Source organism: Capra hircus, chromosome 11 (assembly GCF_001704415.2).
Source record: "Capra hircus breed San Clemente chromosome 11, ASM170441v1, whole genome shotgun sequence".
NCBI lineage: Eukaryota > Metazoa > Chordata > Mammalia > Artiodactyla > Bovidae > Capra > Capra hircus.
The window spans coordinates 97,487,142-97,500,872 of record NC_030818.1 but is presented as its reverse complement, the minus strand read 5'-3'; the positions used below and the strand labels follow the sequence as shown (position 1 = coordinate 97,500,872).

Here is a 13,731-nt window from a genome sequence, read left to right as displayed (position 1 = left end):
GATAACCAAGATGAATGATCCCATGCACTTCACACACACACACACACACACACACACACACACACGTGTTCATCCCTGTCATCCACTCTGCTTTCGCTAAAAGCCTCACTTAAAATGTTTAACTCCTGGGCTGATGCTCTTGTTCTATCAGGCACAAAGAAGCAGCTGTTACCCCTTCCCGACAGGCCTGCCTAACAATCCCACTCCCTTTCCCCTTTGTGAGGAGGCTGAGGTTGGCTCGAGGCCAGCCTGGGGCAATGTCCACAGCCCCTATGTTTCAAATTCATCAAGGACTCGCAGCACTGAAAATGCCTTCCAGGGCCGCCCCCTCCCTCCTTGGGAAGGCAGAGGTGATGCGGGGCTCTCTTGCCTTTGTGCCACTCCCAGGACGCCCAAGGTGAGAGGACAGCAGGTCGGGGATGTGAGGGGGGGTCCCACGCTTGCCCCCTCCCCAGTGACTCTCTGGCCTCTGGTTCCCCGGAGGTCCCTGAGCCAGGACCACCACTCTGTCCTCATTCTGGGCCCTGACGATAGGGGAGGGTCTTTGGGGGTCTCTGAGAGCTAAGAAATGACCCACACCGCCCAGGGTCTGGCCACTTGCAGGCTCCCATTTCTTCCAGTCTCTCCCCGGTACCCAAGCCTGTGACTCACTGAGGCTGAGCTGGATGAGGGACAGGAGGTGAGCGGAGCTCGGAAGTGACCCTTGAACCCCCACTCCACAGGCCCAGCAGGAACAGGACCCAGTGGCCACACCTGGCCCACTCCCACAGAGAGCAGCCCAGAGGGTCCCCAGGATATTGGAGGCTCCAACGCGCCTGCTCTTTAAGACTGGCCACTTCAGTTCAAGCTCTGGACTGCAGAGGATCACCCAAAGGTGCCTTGGGGCCCTGAGGCTGAAATATCCAGGAGTGTGACCCAACCCGGGGAGACAAACTCACAAGATGGGCCACATGACCGCCCCCTTAGCCAGACAACAAGAACCATCCTGCCTGTCTGTTCACATGGCCTCCAGGCTGACTGATGTGGCCTCAGACCAATGGAGGGGTATGTACTGGTGGTGGTGGGGGTCACTGGCCTGGGCCTCCCTGCCACGCATCCTTGCATCTGCTTCCATGTGTCTCCCTGGCCAAGGCCAAGTTTGTCACTAGGGTTGGGGGACTGTTGGGCAAGTGAATTGAAGGTTGTACCCTACAAGTTTCAGGGCTGTGGGGCAAGGTGCTTCCCCCCTGGCCCCTGCCTTGCCTCTGGGGACTGGAGTACTAGGACCTCTTCCCCTGCGGCCCAGCCCTCTCCTGCACCCTCATCTCTGGTTCCAAGGTCACCATCTTCTCATGCAGATATAAGGATGCAGGGAGAGCGCATTCTTACAGCGTCTGTGGGGAACAGCAGGTGGGGGTCAGGAGGGGAGGCTCTGTGGATGCACCTGCTGGCCTCTGGGCCAAGGAAGAGTGAGGCCTGGCTCCTGGGGAAGAGGGAATCCGCTCCCCTTCAATGAATAGGAGCAAAGTGGCATGGGGGAGGCCAGGGTGGAGAGGGGTCTGGTGGGTTGGGCTCCAGGTAGGCAGAGCCCAGGGGAACTTGTGGTCACTGCACTGTGAGAGAAAGAGCAATGTTTTGCAAAGATTTCGAAGGTGAGGTAAAGCCTCTCCAGCTCTCCTGTGGGGTCTTCAAGAAAGTCTCGAATGCTCACATGCTTTTGAGGGAGTGGACTCTTTCTGGGGGACATGAGAAGAGGCCAGTGCAGGACAGCAGTGGAGGCCGGAGGCTGGGCCACGGGGGTGGGGGGCACCTGGCGTCGGGATCATCAGGGCCGCCTTGAGTCTCCAGAGCAGGTGGTCTCCTGTTCCCCTCAGGAAGGAGGGGCCGGACTGTCCCAAGGAGATGAGAAACAGGGGTGGGGTGCTGTTCTGAGGGCCCCGGAGCCAGGCTGAGCATCTGCCCAGGGGGCTGCGGGGGTGACAGTGCTTGCCAGGGAGCACTCCAAAATGACCCATTAGAGACACTCAGGTGCAGAGTCAATCCACTGCTCTGAGTTGAACCTACTGCTAAATCCCAAGTGGATGAGAAAGAAGCGAAACACCAAAGCGTGCGGAGTTCCCCTCTGAGTGGAACACAGCACTGTGTCCCTGAGGCGGGCATTCTCTCACCTCCTTCCTCCCTGGCAGCTCCCATCTCAGTCGTGGGGGCTCAGCAGGAACCGTGTCTGCCACCCTCAGAGACCAAACAGCTTTGAATGAATGAATGAAGGAATAGAGGAGTGAATGAGTGAATGAGTGAGCAAATGGATGAGCAAATGAATGAGTGAAGGGAGGAATGGAGGAGTGAATGAGTGACTGAGTGAAAAAGTGAATGGATGAGCAATGAATGAATGAAGGAGTGAATGAGTAAGTGAATGGATGAGCGGACGAATGAATGAATGGAGGAATGGAGGAGTGAATGAGTGAATGAATGGAGGAATGGAGGAATGGAGGAGTGAATGAGTGAACAAGTGAATGGATGAGCAGATGAATGAATGAGTGGAGGAGTGAATGAGTGAATGAGTGAGCGAATGGATGAGCGAATGAATGAATGAATGGAGGAGTGAACAAGTGAATGGATGAGCGGATGAATGAATGAATGGAGGAATGGAGGAGTGAATGAGTGAACGGGTGAACGACCGAAGGGATGAATGAGCCATGAGCGGTCCAGGTCTGGGTGCTATTCAGGATCACTGTCGCCTCGTTGGCCCGTGTGTGGTTGGGGAGACAGACGCTGGGTTGCCCCAGGAATCCCCTGACTGGCGCTGAGAAGAGTCAAACTTCCGCCAGTCAGATCTGATGTCTGCCTGCTATCTGTCTGGCTCTTGCCCCCCTACTGGGGTGGGCAGCGAGAGGGCAGCAGGCCCACAGAGAGGGGCCCTATGCTCCCCAAATCAGAGCCCAGCAAATGTCCCTCCAGGAGGCCTGGGGTGGGACAGAAAGAGGAGCTCCGAGGGCTCAGGATGTCATCTCCCCGCCACCCAGCCACCCACCTAGGGTATCACCAAGACAGACAGACAGGCTGACAGACGTGGGGCCAGTCCCTGCAGTGTCAGAGAGGCTCTGGATGAGGCATGGTGATGACCAGGTGGGTCCTGCAGTTGGGGGAGGTGGACGTGGGTCAGCTCTCCCCCGCAGGGGCAGGTGAGGCAGGACCACGCCACCTGTCTGCACCTTGCTGTCCACAGATATGAAACGGGGACATCTTACAGCTAACCCCCGTGCGGAGGGCTTAGGGACTGCACATGGGGAGCACTCAGCAAAGCTCACGGCCCCGGTACCCCGTCCCTCTGCCCTGTGCCCCCCAGCCAGGGAGCTGCACCTCCTCTCTGACCATTTACGATTGTGGGGCTGAGCACCACGGGAGGGGCGTGGGTGTGGGTGTGGATAACTGTGAGGGTGTGCCTGTGTGTGTCTGTCTGTGCATGCAGGCCCCTGTGTACCCAGGCTAGAGGAGGGGCTACTTTCCAGGACGATGCAAGCCTACCTCTGTGTCACTGGATGCCCCCCGCTCCCCCAAGAATCTGAGTCCCCATGATGCCCTTCACTGTCGGCGGCACCGAGGTTGCGGGAGCTCCCTGTTCACAGGGTCCCTGTCTTCCCAGAGCCCACCTGGTGCCTAGCACAAAGTGCCAGCACGTGGAGGAGGGAGGCACGGGGAGGACTTCCTGGGGCCGACGGACTGGCTGCAGGGAACCTTGGGCAGAGTCCCCTTGGCTCCCCAGCACCCAGGACGGTGGGTGTCAGCCAGAGGCCACAGGGGTGCAATGCCCTCAGACCCCACCAGGCGGAGCCACATGTCCATCTCCAGACCCATTTCTCAGGCTTCTGCTTTCGAGAACCCGCATCTCAGACCGAATCTGTGCTCAGAGGTCTCCTTGGCAGCTCGGCCTGAGGGAGAGGCTCCTGGGACGACTCTGGACCCGAGGATGAGGGGGCCCTGCCAGAGCAGGGGGCGGGACCCCCACCCCACGCCCATCCTGTACGGGCAGCCTCCCTGCCCCTGGGCTGCGCTGACCTGTGGAGCCACGGGGAAGCCCCCGACAGGCTGGGTGAGGAGGGTGGGGCTGGTCTCCAGCTCCCTGGGCACCCCCCGAGCGACTCCCCGGGGAGGGAGGCCCAGCCCAGGCCACACTCACCTTTCCAGCCCTGAAGACATCTCTTCACTAAACTCTGAGCTCTCACTACTGCCTGGAAAAGGAACACAGATCAGTGAGCGGGGCGGCCTCGCAGGAGCGGGGCCACCAGAGCAGCCTCTTCTCCGCTGGGCCCAGGCCCCGAGCTGCACAGACGTGCCAGAGGGACACTGCCTGAGCCTGGGGGTGTCAGTGTAGCTCGGGCTCTGCTCTGCTGCTGCTCTATCTCACGCTCAGCCCATCCCGTCCCACGGCTCCCAGGTGGGCCCTCCTCTCCCCTCCCTGCCCTCTCAACGCTGCGGCTGCCAGCACACCAGTCCCCTGGGGTCAGGACCTTAGGACTCTGTCTTCCACAGGCTCCACCACTGCCCTCTAGGGGCCAGACGACCACTCCTCCCTCCAAAGGTCAGGACTGGACTAAACACGGGCCACGGAGCAGCTACCTAGCACTGGACAGAGGCCCCCCACGGAGCGCCCTTTCAGAGCCCAGGGCAGTGTGCACACAGAGGGCTCAGCTTTCCCATGGCCTGCCCCCCCAGGGCTGACTGGGACTCACCAAGGCCCAGCTTCGGCCACAAGGAAGCAGAAAGATTTTCCTTGGAGGCGCCGGGGTTCTGCCCTCTCTGCCTGGGCTGCCTTGCTGGCACCACGGCCAGGCAGTGGGAGTGGGGAGAAAGAGGGGGGTCCCAGGCCCCCTGGCAGCTCCAGGACACAAGGACTAGTTCAGCCCCAAGCAGGGCACAGGCACACAGGCAGCGAGCTCCCAGGCTCCAGCTCCAAACAGAAAAGCCTCTGAGTGTTCCGAGTGGAGGAGCCGAGAGCCACAGCACCTGGGGATCTCCCGCCTGGACGCCGGACAGCACAGCACCTGACTTGGTTTTCTGTCTCAGGAATAGCAAGGCTTGGGCTCAGGCACAGCTGAGAAAGTTTCCTGGATGTAAAAGAGCTGTTCTGCTGCCCAGCCCAATGCTCTTGGGCCGGCATTTCCCAGGGAGGTTCAGAACCCCATCCCATGGGATTCTCCAAGGAGGAGGGTTCCGGCCCAGACAGTGTGGGAACCTTTGGGCTCAGCTGCCTCCTGGGAGACCCATGATGCCCATCAGCATGATCCAGTCTCTGGGATGAGACCTGCCGCCCTGGTTTAATCCAGCCTTTCCCCAACTCACAGACCCTGAACTCTTCTCCCCAGGCGCACCTAGGAACCCCGGGCTACACTGTCCCGAGCTGGCGGAAACCCCTGACCAGGTCCAAGGAGAAGGATCTCCTCCCTGGATGGACAGCAGACACGGGCCTTGCTTGTCACACACTTTCTAGGAAGTGGGAGCCAGGTGCCCCCTCGCGGCGACACTGCCTCAGAAACTGGCCCCGTTTCATGGGACGTGAGATTCCCGCACGATTTTCCTGCCCGTACCTCCTCTTCCTTCCCACGCGCTGGGGCCCTCCGCCCTACTGGCCTCTGTCTAGCCTGCTGCCAGCCCTGGGAGGGCTCCCTGTTAAGACAGACACACAGACACACAGACTACAGAAGCACGGCACACTGGAAGGACAGCCGGTGGAGAGTACACCTGTCTGATGGCGGCCTGGACTCCACAGGCGGTGGGCCTGTGACCAGAGCTCACTGCCACCCGTAGGTCTGACACTGCACCCCCGGCCCCAGCAGCTCAGCCTCTGTCTTTCTATTGATATAAGCACCATCTCTGGATGGAGTTCAGACATACGTTTTCATCCCAGAAGGTCAATTTTCACCCTCCCTTACTTTGGCTTCTCGGTATGAAGACAAGCGCATGGCGAGCACCCCGGGGCCACCTTGCTGCCGTCCCCAGGCAGCGTCTCCTCCTTTGCCCTGCGGGCCAGGGTTTGTGGCTCCCCAGGGACAGAGCCCCACGGGGGCAGCAGCCAGCAGGCTTTGGCAGTCGCCTGCCAAGGACGGTGGGTCTCAGGTACGTGTCCGTCCCCCATTTCTTGCCCCTCTCAGGGCCACTGGAAGGATGAGGACCCAAGGCCCTTTGTGAAGCCTTGGAGACCGGGAAGCAAAGGCCTCTTTGGCTCTGGCGACTCCTGCGGGGAGCCCTCTCTGCGGGGGCGGGGCGGTGCGGGGCCCCCAGGCACTGCAGTGACGGAGACAGACACAGACACGCCGGGCCGTGGCCCACCTGCTGTCATGTGCAGGCCGGGGACGCTTACCGAGGGAGAGTCCATTGGTGACGGTGGAGGAGGAGGCGAGGGCGAGGCCCCTGCGGGGGCTGCGGGGCTCTAGGACACTGTCGTCCAGCAGGTGCCTCGCTTTTTCCGACGGGAATGTCGCGCTTTTACTCTCAACTACACTCAACTGACACATCATACTGGAAAACGGAAAGGAAGAAAGAAGGCACAGCTCCTTATCTACAGAGCAACCGTGGTTCCACCTGCCCCAGGGGCCTGAGCAGAAGGGCGCCGCTGCAGGACAAAGACCTTCACCCAGAACCGTGGTCCTATCTCCCCATGCGTGACCTTGGGCAAGTCACATCGTTCTTCCGAGCCTCAGTTTCTCTGGCAAACGGAGACTCACACCCTCGCCCTGGCTGACTCCCAGGATGACTGTGAGGCTCAGGTGAGCGGATGGTGCTTTTGAGTGATGGGGCCGAACAAGCCAAAAGATGGCTGACCCTGTGGTCAGCACGTCTGCTTCTGGAGTCGTATACCTGGTCCAAGTCCTTGCTCCAGCCTTACCCACCACCGCCAGGTGCTTCCCCTGTCAGACCTCCAGGCCTCATTCTTACAACACGGATCACGCAGCTACTCCGGAGGCCTGAAGGGGCCCAGTGAGAGGATGCTGGACGAGCACGTGCCAGTGTATCCAGCACCGAGCAAGCCCCGAACTCTCAGAGAAGCAAGCCTTTTCTCCTCCAGGGCTAGCCTGGGCTGGCTGAGGCTTGTGTCTTAACGGTAGGAGGACGAAAGGAAGGAAGGAACAGAGAGAAGGAGAGAGGGAGGGGGAGAGGGCAGAAGGGACCCAACTGCTCAGGGATCTGTGCCGAACCCCCTGGGGACAAGCGCACAGCTTCCCAGCCATGCTAAGGACCACACATGTCCCCCAGCTGGTCAGCCCCATGGAGCCGGGGGAACCTGCAGCAGGCTCTGGGCTCTGCAGGCTTTCTGCAACTTTTAGCAAGTGGAGATGCTGAGCCATGACACACAGGTGCCATGAGATATTACATGCTCCCTGGAGGACTGTCACGGTGTTTCCTGGACTCTGGGGTTTTCTTTCTACGTGGAGGCACTATCCGAGTTTGGGCAAACCAGCTAGAAGCCCACCACTGCCTCCCCGCCCTTCCCTGCACACCTCCTCCATCAGCTGCTGAGCCCCGGAGACCTGTCATCAGTACACGGGCCATGCAGCCACGGCCACCCCTGCCCTTCCTGAGCCCATGCCAGCCTGAGGAGGGGGCACCAGCCCGGGAGACCAAGAGCGCCCATCAGCAGCTCCCAGACGGGCAGGGGAGGCCTGGGTGGGCTGGCATCCCCAGCAGCTCTTCAGCCCCCGCCCCACGCTCAGTCCCACCCCAACCCCGATGTCAGGGGCTCATGCGGTTACCCACTTGTTGCCCAGGCTGTGGCTCTTCCTGTGTCTCGGGACCGGGGGTGTGGGGAGGCTGCAGGCCACAGAGGCATCCGGACAGGTGGGCCGCCGGCTGAACCTTGCGGAACTGGAGCCACTGGACGGGCCTGTGAACAGAGTACAGAGAGTGAGGCGAGGGCCTGGGGAGGCTCAGGGGAGGTGGGCTGGGTTTGCGGGGAGACCCCTGGCTCGGCTGACAGCAGCGGGCAAGGCTCCTCAAGCCCTGTAGCTGTCTACTCACGAGACCCTGACCCCTCACCCCCAGCTGCCAGGCACACTGTGATACACATAATAAGCCTGACAACCGACCATCAGGATGGCCAGCATCCTGCTGTGCACAGCGTCCCTGGCCCGACAGCCCCTCTGCTCACGTGGAGGAGAGTGCCATGGATGGACAGGGCAGGGGTGGAGGCGGGGGTCGGCTGTCAGGCCTGTTTCCCCTGGGGCGGTACTTCTTTACGGCCACCCCGCTGGGGGACAGAGTTGAGCCTCAATAGTGTGACTTCTGAGTCCAGGTCCAGGGCCCATACCTCTGTGCCCTTCCAAGGCCAGACTCTCTTCTGAAGCACATGTCCAGCCAAAAGGGATGTGTGCAGGGCTCAGTGGGGACAGTGGATTAACTGGGCGAGAGAGCATAGCCACGCAGGCAGGGTGTCAGACATCCAGGCCTGTCCGTTATTGCCTGGGTGACCTTGGATGAGGTGCTTCCTCTCTGAGTCTCAGTTTCCTCATCTGAAAGTTGGGAACAACGCACTCACCCTGCAGGTGGCTGGGAGAGGTCTTGGGGTAACATATGCAGAGTTTCAGTTAGTGCTCACTCTGGTTTTATTATGATTATGTTACCCTGTCCTCTTCAGCCCCAGTCATGGGGCCAATGCAAGGTCATGAAAGCCAGGGGGTTGGGGTCACAAAACCCACTGAGCCACATTCACAGCTATTTTCTTTGGGGCGCGGTCTAGACCACTGTTGTCTCTTTAGTTTCTGCGGTTGTGATTTGGGAAGGGAGGTCTTCAGGTGTTACCAAGCTGGGTTCTTGGACTCGAATCAACAGAAACAGATAAGAGGTTAGACGAGGAATTCAGGCAAGGCTTTAATCAGACTCACAAGGGAGCGAAAACAAATAACAGGTTCCCTTGCCTGCTCCCCGTGGGGAGGCGATCTGGTTCCTTAACTGGGGTAAGGGCAGGTGCAGATCAGTGGGTCAGGCCAGAGGGGCAGCCTAGGTGGTCTGCCCGCCCCCTGGTGGTGCTGCACGGAGGGATCACGCGCAGCACCCGGCTCCAGGCACCTCAGAAGTGGCGGCTGGATTTTGGCCCTTTTGTACCTTATTGTTTGAAATTTGCCCCAACTGCATATGCCTGCAGTTAGTTTTAGTTCCTCATAGTGTCTTTGTATCTGCCGCTCAGGAGATGTTTGTCCAGGTGCAAACACTGCAGTAAAGAGCCCCAGGTCCCAACCTATGTCAAAGGGAGGTGACCCCAGATGATAGCTGAGAGCCAGGGTTTCTGCAAAGGGGCTCGGTTACTTCCTGCAGAGCACACTGACTGTGGGGCAAACCAGGGGGTTACTGCCTGGCCGTGCTGGGGAACATCCTGGAGGGCCTGTGAGGCCAGAGGTCCGCCCAGGGCTCCCGATCCTCCCCCACAAGATGCTGCAGACCCACTAGTGGCCTGAGGGTCCCTGGGTCCTCCAGCATGCTTGGCTCATTCTTATTTTGGCATCCAAACCAACGACCCTTGTCCCCAGCCTGTCCACTATGGGAAGTCCAGCTTCTGGCACTTTGGAGGGTTCCCGAGGCAAAGAACTCACGAAAATCTCGGGCTCTGAACTCCCACTCCCGGAGACCGTCCCACCCCTCTGTGCCTCCTCCACATCCCACTCCCTGACCCCCACATCCTCTCCGTCACTTCCCTGAGGCCCCACCACCAAGCCCTGCACTAGGTCTCCGCTGTTCCCTTCAACAACTATTTCCAGGCGTCGACCCCTCCTTCAGCGCCTGCACAGCTATCAGACCCTCTCCAGAATGCTGCCACTCTCCTGCCAAGAGAACACTGTGCCTGTTGGGTTTGGTTGCACCTCTGGTGACACCAGGCTTCCTGCCAGGCCCCCGGGGAACAGGGACCTCCGCCCCAACCTTCTGCTCCCTCCGAGAGTCCACTGCACCGCTTCCCCTTCTCCTGCTTGGTCCATTCCCCAGTTTATGCTAAGAAACTCTTAGTTTCTCACCTTCTGCCAAAGAAGGTTCCCTGGCCCGGCTCTCCTCCCAGGCGCCACACTTCCTCAAAAACCATCCTGCTCCCTACTCTGCTGCCGCCCCCTCACTCACTCTTCAAGTCACTAAATCTGGTTTCTATTTCCTAATGACATTTCCATTGACCTCCTTTAGGCCAAATCGTCGAGCATTCATTGGCTTCCTCACCAGTGCCCTTGGCGGCTGATACAGGTGATTGCTCCTCGTAAGCCTCTGCTTCCTGGGTGCCTGTGATGTCACTCACGCCTGCTTCTCCCTGAGCCTCTTCGATTGCTGTCACTAAGCCTCCTCCATGGGTTCCTTATCCCCCAGTGGCTGGTATTGTCTACACAAGCCTCCCTCTTTGGCTCCTGGTTCTGATTTAACTCAGCAGGTTGGCTGATGACTCTTAAACCTTTACTGCCATCCTTTTTTGTTGTTGTTGTTTGTATTAAAGAGCAAGGGAGCTTATGGATATGCACAACAGTTACTTATTTTTTAAATATTTATTTAGTTACTTGGCTGCACTGGGTTTTCACTGTGGCGTGTAGGATCTTTAGTTGCAAGCATGTGGAAGTTAGTTCCCTGACCAGGGGTCAAACCCTGAATGGTGAGCCCGAGGAGTCTTAGCCACTGGACCATCAGGGAAGTCTCCAGCCAACCTCTTTTTTCTTTTGAGCCTGAGACCTGCATTTTCTTCTGTTGGCTTGATCCCTTCATCTGAACTTTCCTCAGTTCAGTTCAGTCGCTCAGTCATGTCCGACTCTTTGCGACCCCACGAATCGCAGCACGCCAGGCCTCCCTGTCCATCACCAACTGCCGGAGTTTACTCAAACTCATGTCCATCGAGTGGGTGATGCCATCCAGCCATCTCATCCTCTGTCGTCCCCTTCTCCTCCTGCCCCCAATCCCTCCCAGCATCAGGGTCTTTTCCAATGAGTCAACTCTTCGCATGAGGTGGCCAAAGTATTGGAGTTTCAGCTTTAGCATCATTCCTTCCAAAGAACACCCAGGACTGATCTCCTTTAGAATGGACTGGTTGGATCTCCTTGCAGTCCAAGGGACTCTCAAGAATCTTCTCCAAGATATCTTAAGTTCAGCCAAGGTTGAACTTGAACCCTCTTTCTGTATTTCCAGCCTTGGCTGGAGGCCCTGCTGGCCACTCAGTCACCTGGCCTGGAAGGAGCAGTCATCTTGGCTTCCCCAAGACTGTGACTTGCCTTTTCTCTTCTTACTCAGTTCAGTTCAGTCACTCAGTTGTGTCCGACTCTTTGCAATCCCATGGACTGCACCATGCCAGGCTTCCCTGTCCATCACCAACTCCTGGCGCTTACTCCAACTCTTGTCCATCGCTTTGGTGATGCCATCCAAACATCTTATCCTCTGTCACCCCCTTCTCCTCCTGACTTCAATCTTTCCCAGCATCAGGGTCCTTTCAAATGAGTTGGTTCTTCGCATCAAGTGGCCAAAGTATTGGAATTTCAGCTTCAGCATCAGTCCTTCCAATGAATATTCAGGACTGACCTCCTTTAGGACAGACTGGTAGGATCTCCTTGCAGTCCAAGGGACTCTCAAGAGTCTTCTCCAACACCACAGTTTAAAAGCATCAATTCTTCAGTGCTCAGCTTTCTTTATAGTTCAACTCTCACATCCATACATGACTACTGGAAAAACCATAGCTTTGACTAGAGGGACCTTTGTTGGTAAAGTAATGTCTCTGCTCTTTGATATGCTGTCTAGGTTAGTCATAACTTTTCTTCCAAGGAGCAAGCATCTTTTAATTTCATGGCTGTAGTTACCATCTGCAGTGATTTTGGAGACCCCCAAAATAAAGTCTCTCACTGTTCCACCATCTCTTCTTACTCGGCACACACAATCGCCAAGACCCCTAGGTTTTGTACACCCCCTCCCTGTCCATCTCTCTTGTCCCTGACTAGTCTGAGTTACCACACTTTCTCTTCTTCCTGCAGCCAGTCTGCTGCTGCTGCTGCTAAGTTGCTTCAGTCGTGTCCGACTCTGTGCGACCCCAGAGACGGCAGCCCACCAGGCTCCCCTGTCCCTGGGATTCTCCAGGCAAGAACACTGGAGTGGGTTGCCATTTCCTTCTCCAATGCATGAAAGTGAAAAGTGAAAGTGAAGTCGCTCAGTCGTGTCCAACTCTCAGCAACCCCATGGACTGCAGCCCACCAGGCTCCTCCGTCCGTGGGATTCTCCAGGCAAGAGTACTGGAGTGGGCTGCCACTGTAGCCAGTCTGAACTTCTCAGATCCAACCATCATACAGATTCATGAAAGTCTGATGAGTGAAAAGCCTGAAACTGTCAGGGGCATGGTGCTCAAATCCTATTATACTTGGTCATTTCAGCTGATCTTAAAATTCTGAAGAAGAAGAAAGGGACAAAGTAGTCACAACAAATTTTGAGAAGAACAGCGCAGGACTTGTCCTACCAGTTATCAGACCAAAACGTAAGACAAAAGTAACTCAAACAGTCTAGTGTCGGTGCATGGACAGAGAAACCGTTCAGTGAATAACAAGTGAGAGTCTAGACTTCTTCATGGTGGTGGTGGCATTACAAGCTAAAGGGAAGACAGGGTCTTTTCAGTACATGGGTCTAGAACCATTAGGTTCCATGTGGAGAAAGATGAAATTATTGAGTCCTCCTACCTTACACTATGCAAGTGGATTAATGATATATATATATATGAAAATGCAAAACTACTGGAAAGAAAAAGGAGACAATCCTTATGACCTTGGGGAAAGGAAAGAAACAAAAGGCATAAAACTTCAAGGAAAAAAAAAATGAGGGGAGAGAGGCTCAAGAGGAAGGGGATATATGTGTAGTCATGGCTGATTTGTGCTGTTGTTTGGCAGCAACACAACATTGTAAAGCAATTTTCCTCCAATTAAAAAATAAATTTTAAAAAATGAAAAAATTTGGTTAAACATTTCTGTACCAAATCAAGCCAATAAACAAAAGACAGGAAAAGCAACATTAGATGGCAAGGTGTAGTCTGAGAGAAGGAATGTGTCATCCACATCACCATCAAAGTTCCGATTTATACAGAACTTCAAATACCAGTAGGAAAGAGACAAACTACGCCCCAAGAAAATGGACAAAGGAAACAAATCGGAAATTCACAAAAGAGGAAATGGCCTCAATGACCAATAACTATACGGAAAGATGTCTTAACCTCACTGGTAATCATGGGAATGCAAATTATAGTAAAACTGAGATACATTTTCAACTCACTAGATTGTAAAAAAAAAAAGATTAGCCTGACAATATCAAGTGTGAATGCTAATTAAGGGCTCATTTTCGTGTCAAATACTTGAAAAGCAATTAGCAATGCTGAGTGAAGGTGCCTTCATGGCATCACCATGACCCAGGATTTCAATTCTGGATGTCTGCCTTCAGGAAACGTGCATCCTTGCACAAGGGGGACACATTTCCTTTCCAAGGACGTTCCAAGTGGAAACAACCTGCATGCCCCTCGGTTAGAGAAATGGATAAGGGAGCTGCAGTGCATTCATTCAACAAATTCTGCAGAGCAGGAAGAAAGGAAGAAATTGGATCTGCAGGTATCCACATGGATACATCGCATATGCCAGAAACATACGGTCAGCAGGCAGAGCGAGTTGCAGACGAATGTCTAGGTGAATGGCACGATGCCACTTGTGTAATATTTTTAAAAACTAGCATACATTTTTGTATGTATGTGCGCATGCTAAGTTGCTTCAGTCATGTCCAACT

The 13,731-nt window shown here is 56.0% G+C and overlaps 1 protein-coding gene across 12 annotated transcripts in view; it reads right to left on the bottom strand.

The window, feature by feature from the left end:
• The window catches only part of RALGPS1 (Ral GEF with PH domain and SH3 binding motif 1), a 300,991-nt gene that overhangs the window by 21,185 nt on the left and 266,075 nt on the right, over nucleotides 1–13,731 (bottom strand). For 7 of the 12 annotated variants that reach the window (XM_018055789.1, XM_018055792.1, XM_018055795.1 and 4 more), the window contains 3 exons: nucleotides 7,732–7,858; nucleotides 6,338–6,495; nucleotides 4,157–4,208 (listed from right to left, as the gene is read on the bottom strand). In XM_018055789.1, the coding sequence (XP_017911278.1) occupies nucleotides 4,157–4,208; nucleotides 6,338–6,495; nucleotides 7,732–7,858 (337 nt within the window). The remainder of the gene's footprint in view (nucleotides 1–4,156; nucleotides 4,209–6,337; nucleotides 6,496–7,731; nucleotides 7,859–13,731) is intronic. The other 5 variants (XM_018055799.1, XM_018055800.1, XM_018055796.1 and 2 more) reach the window with 1 other exon arrangement.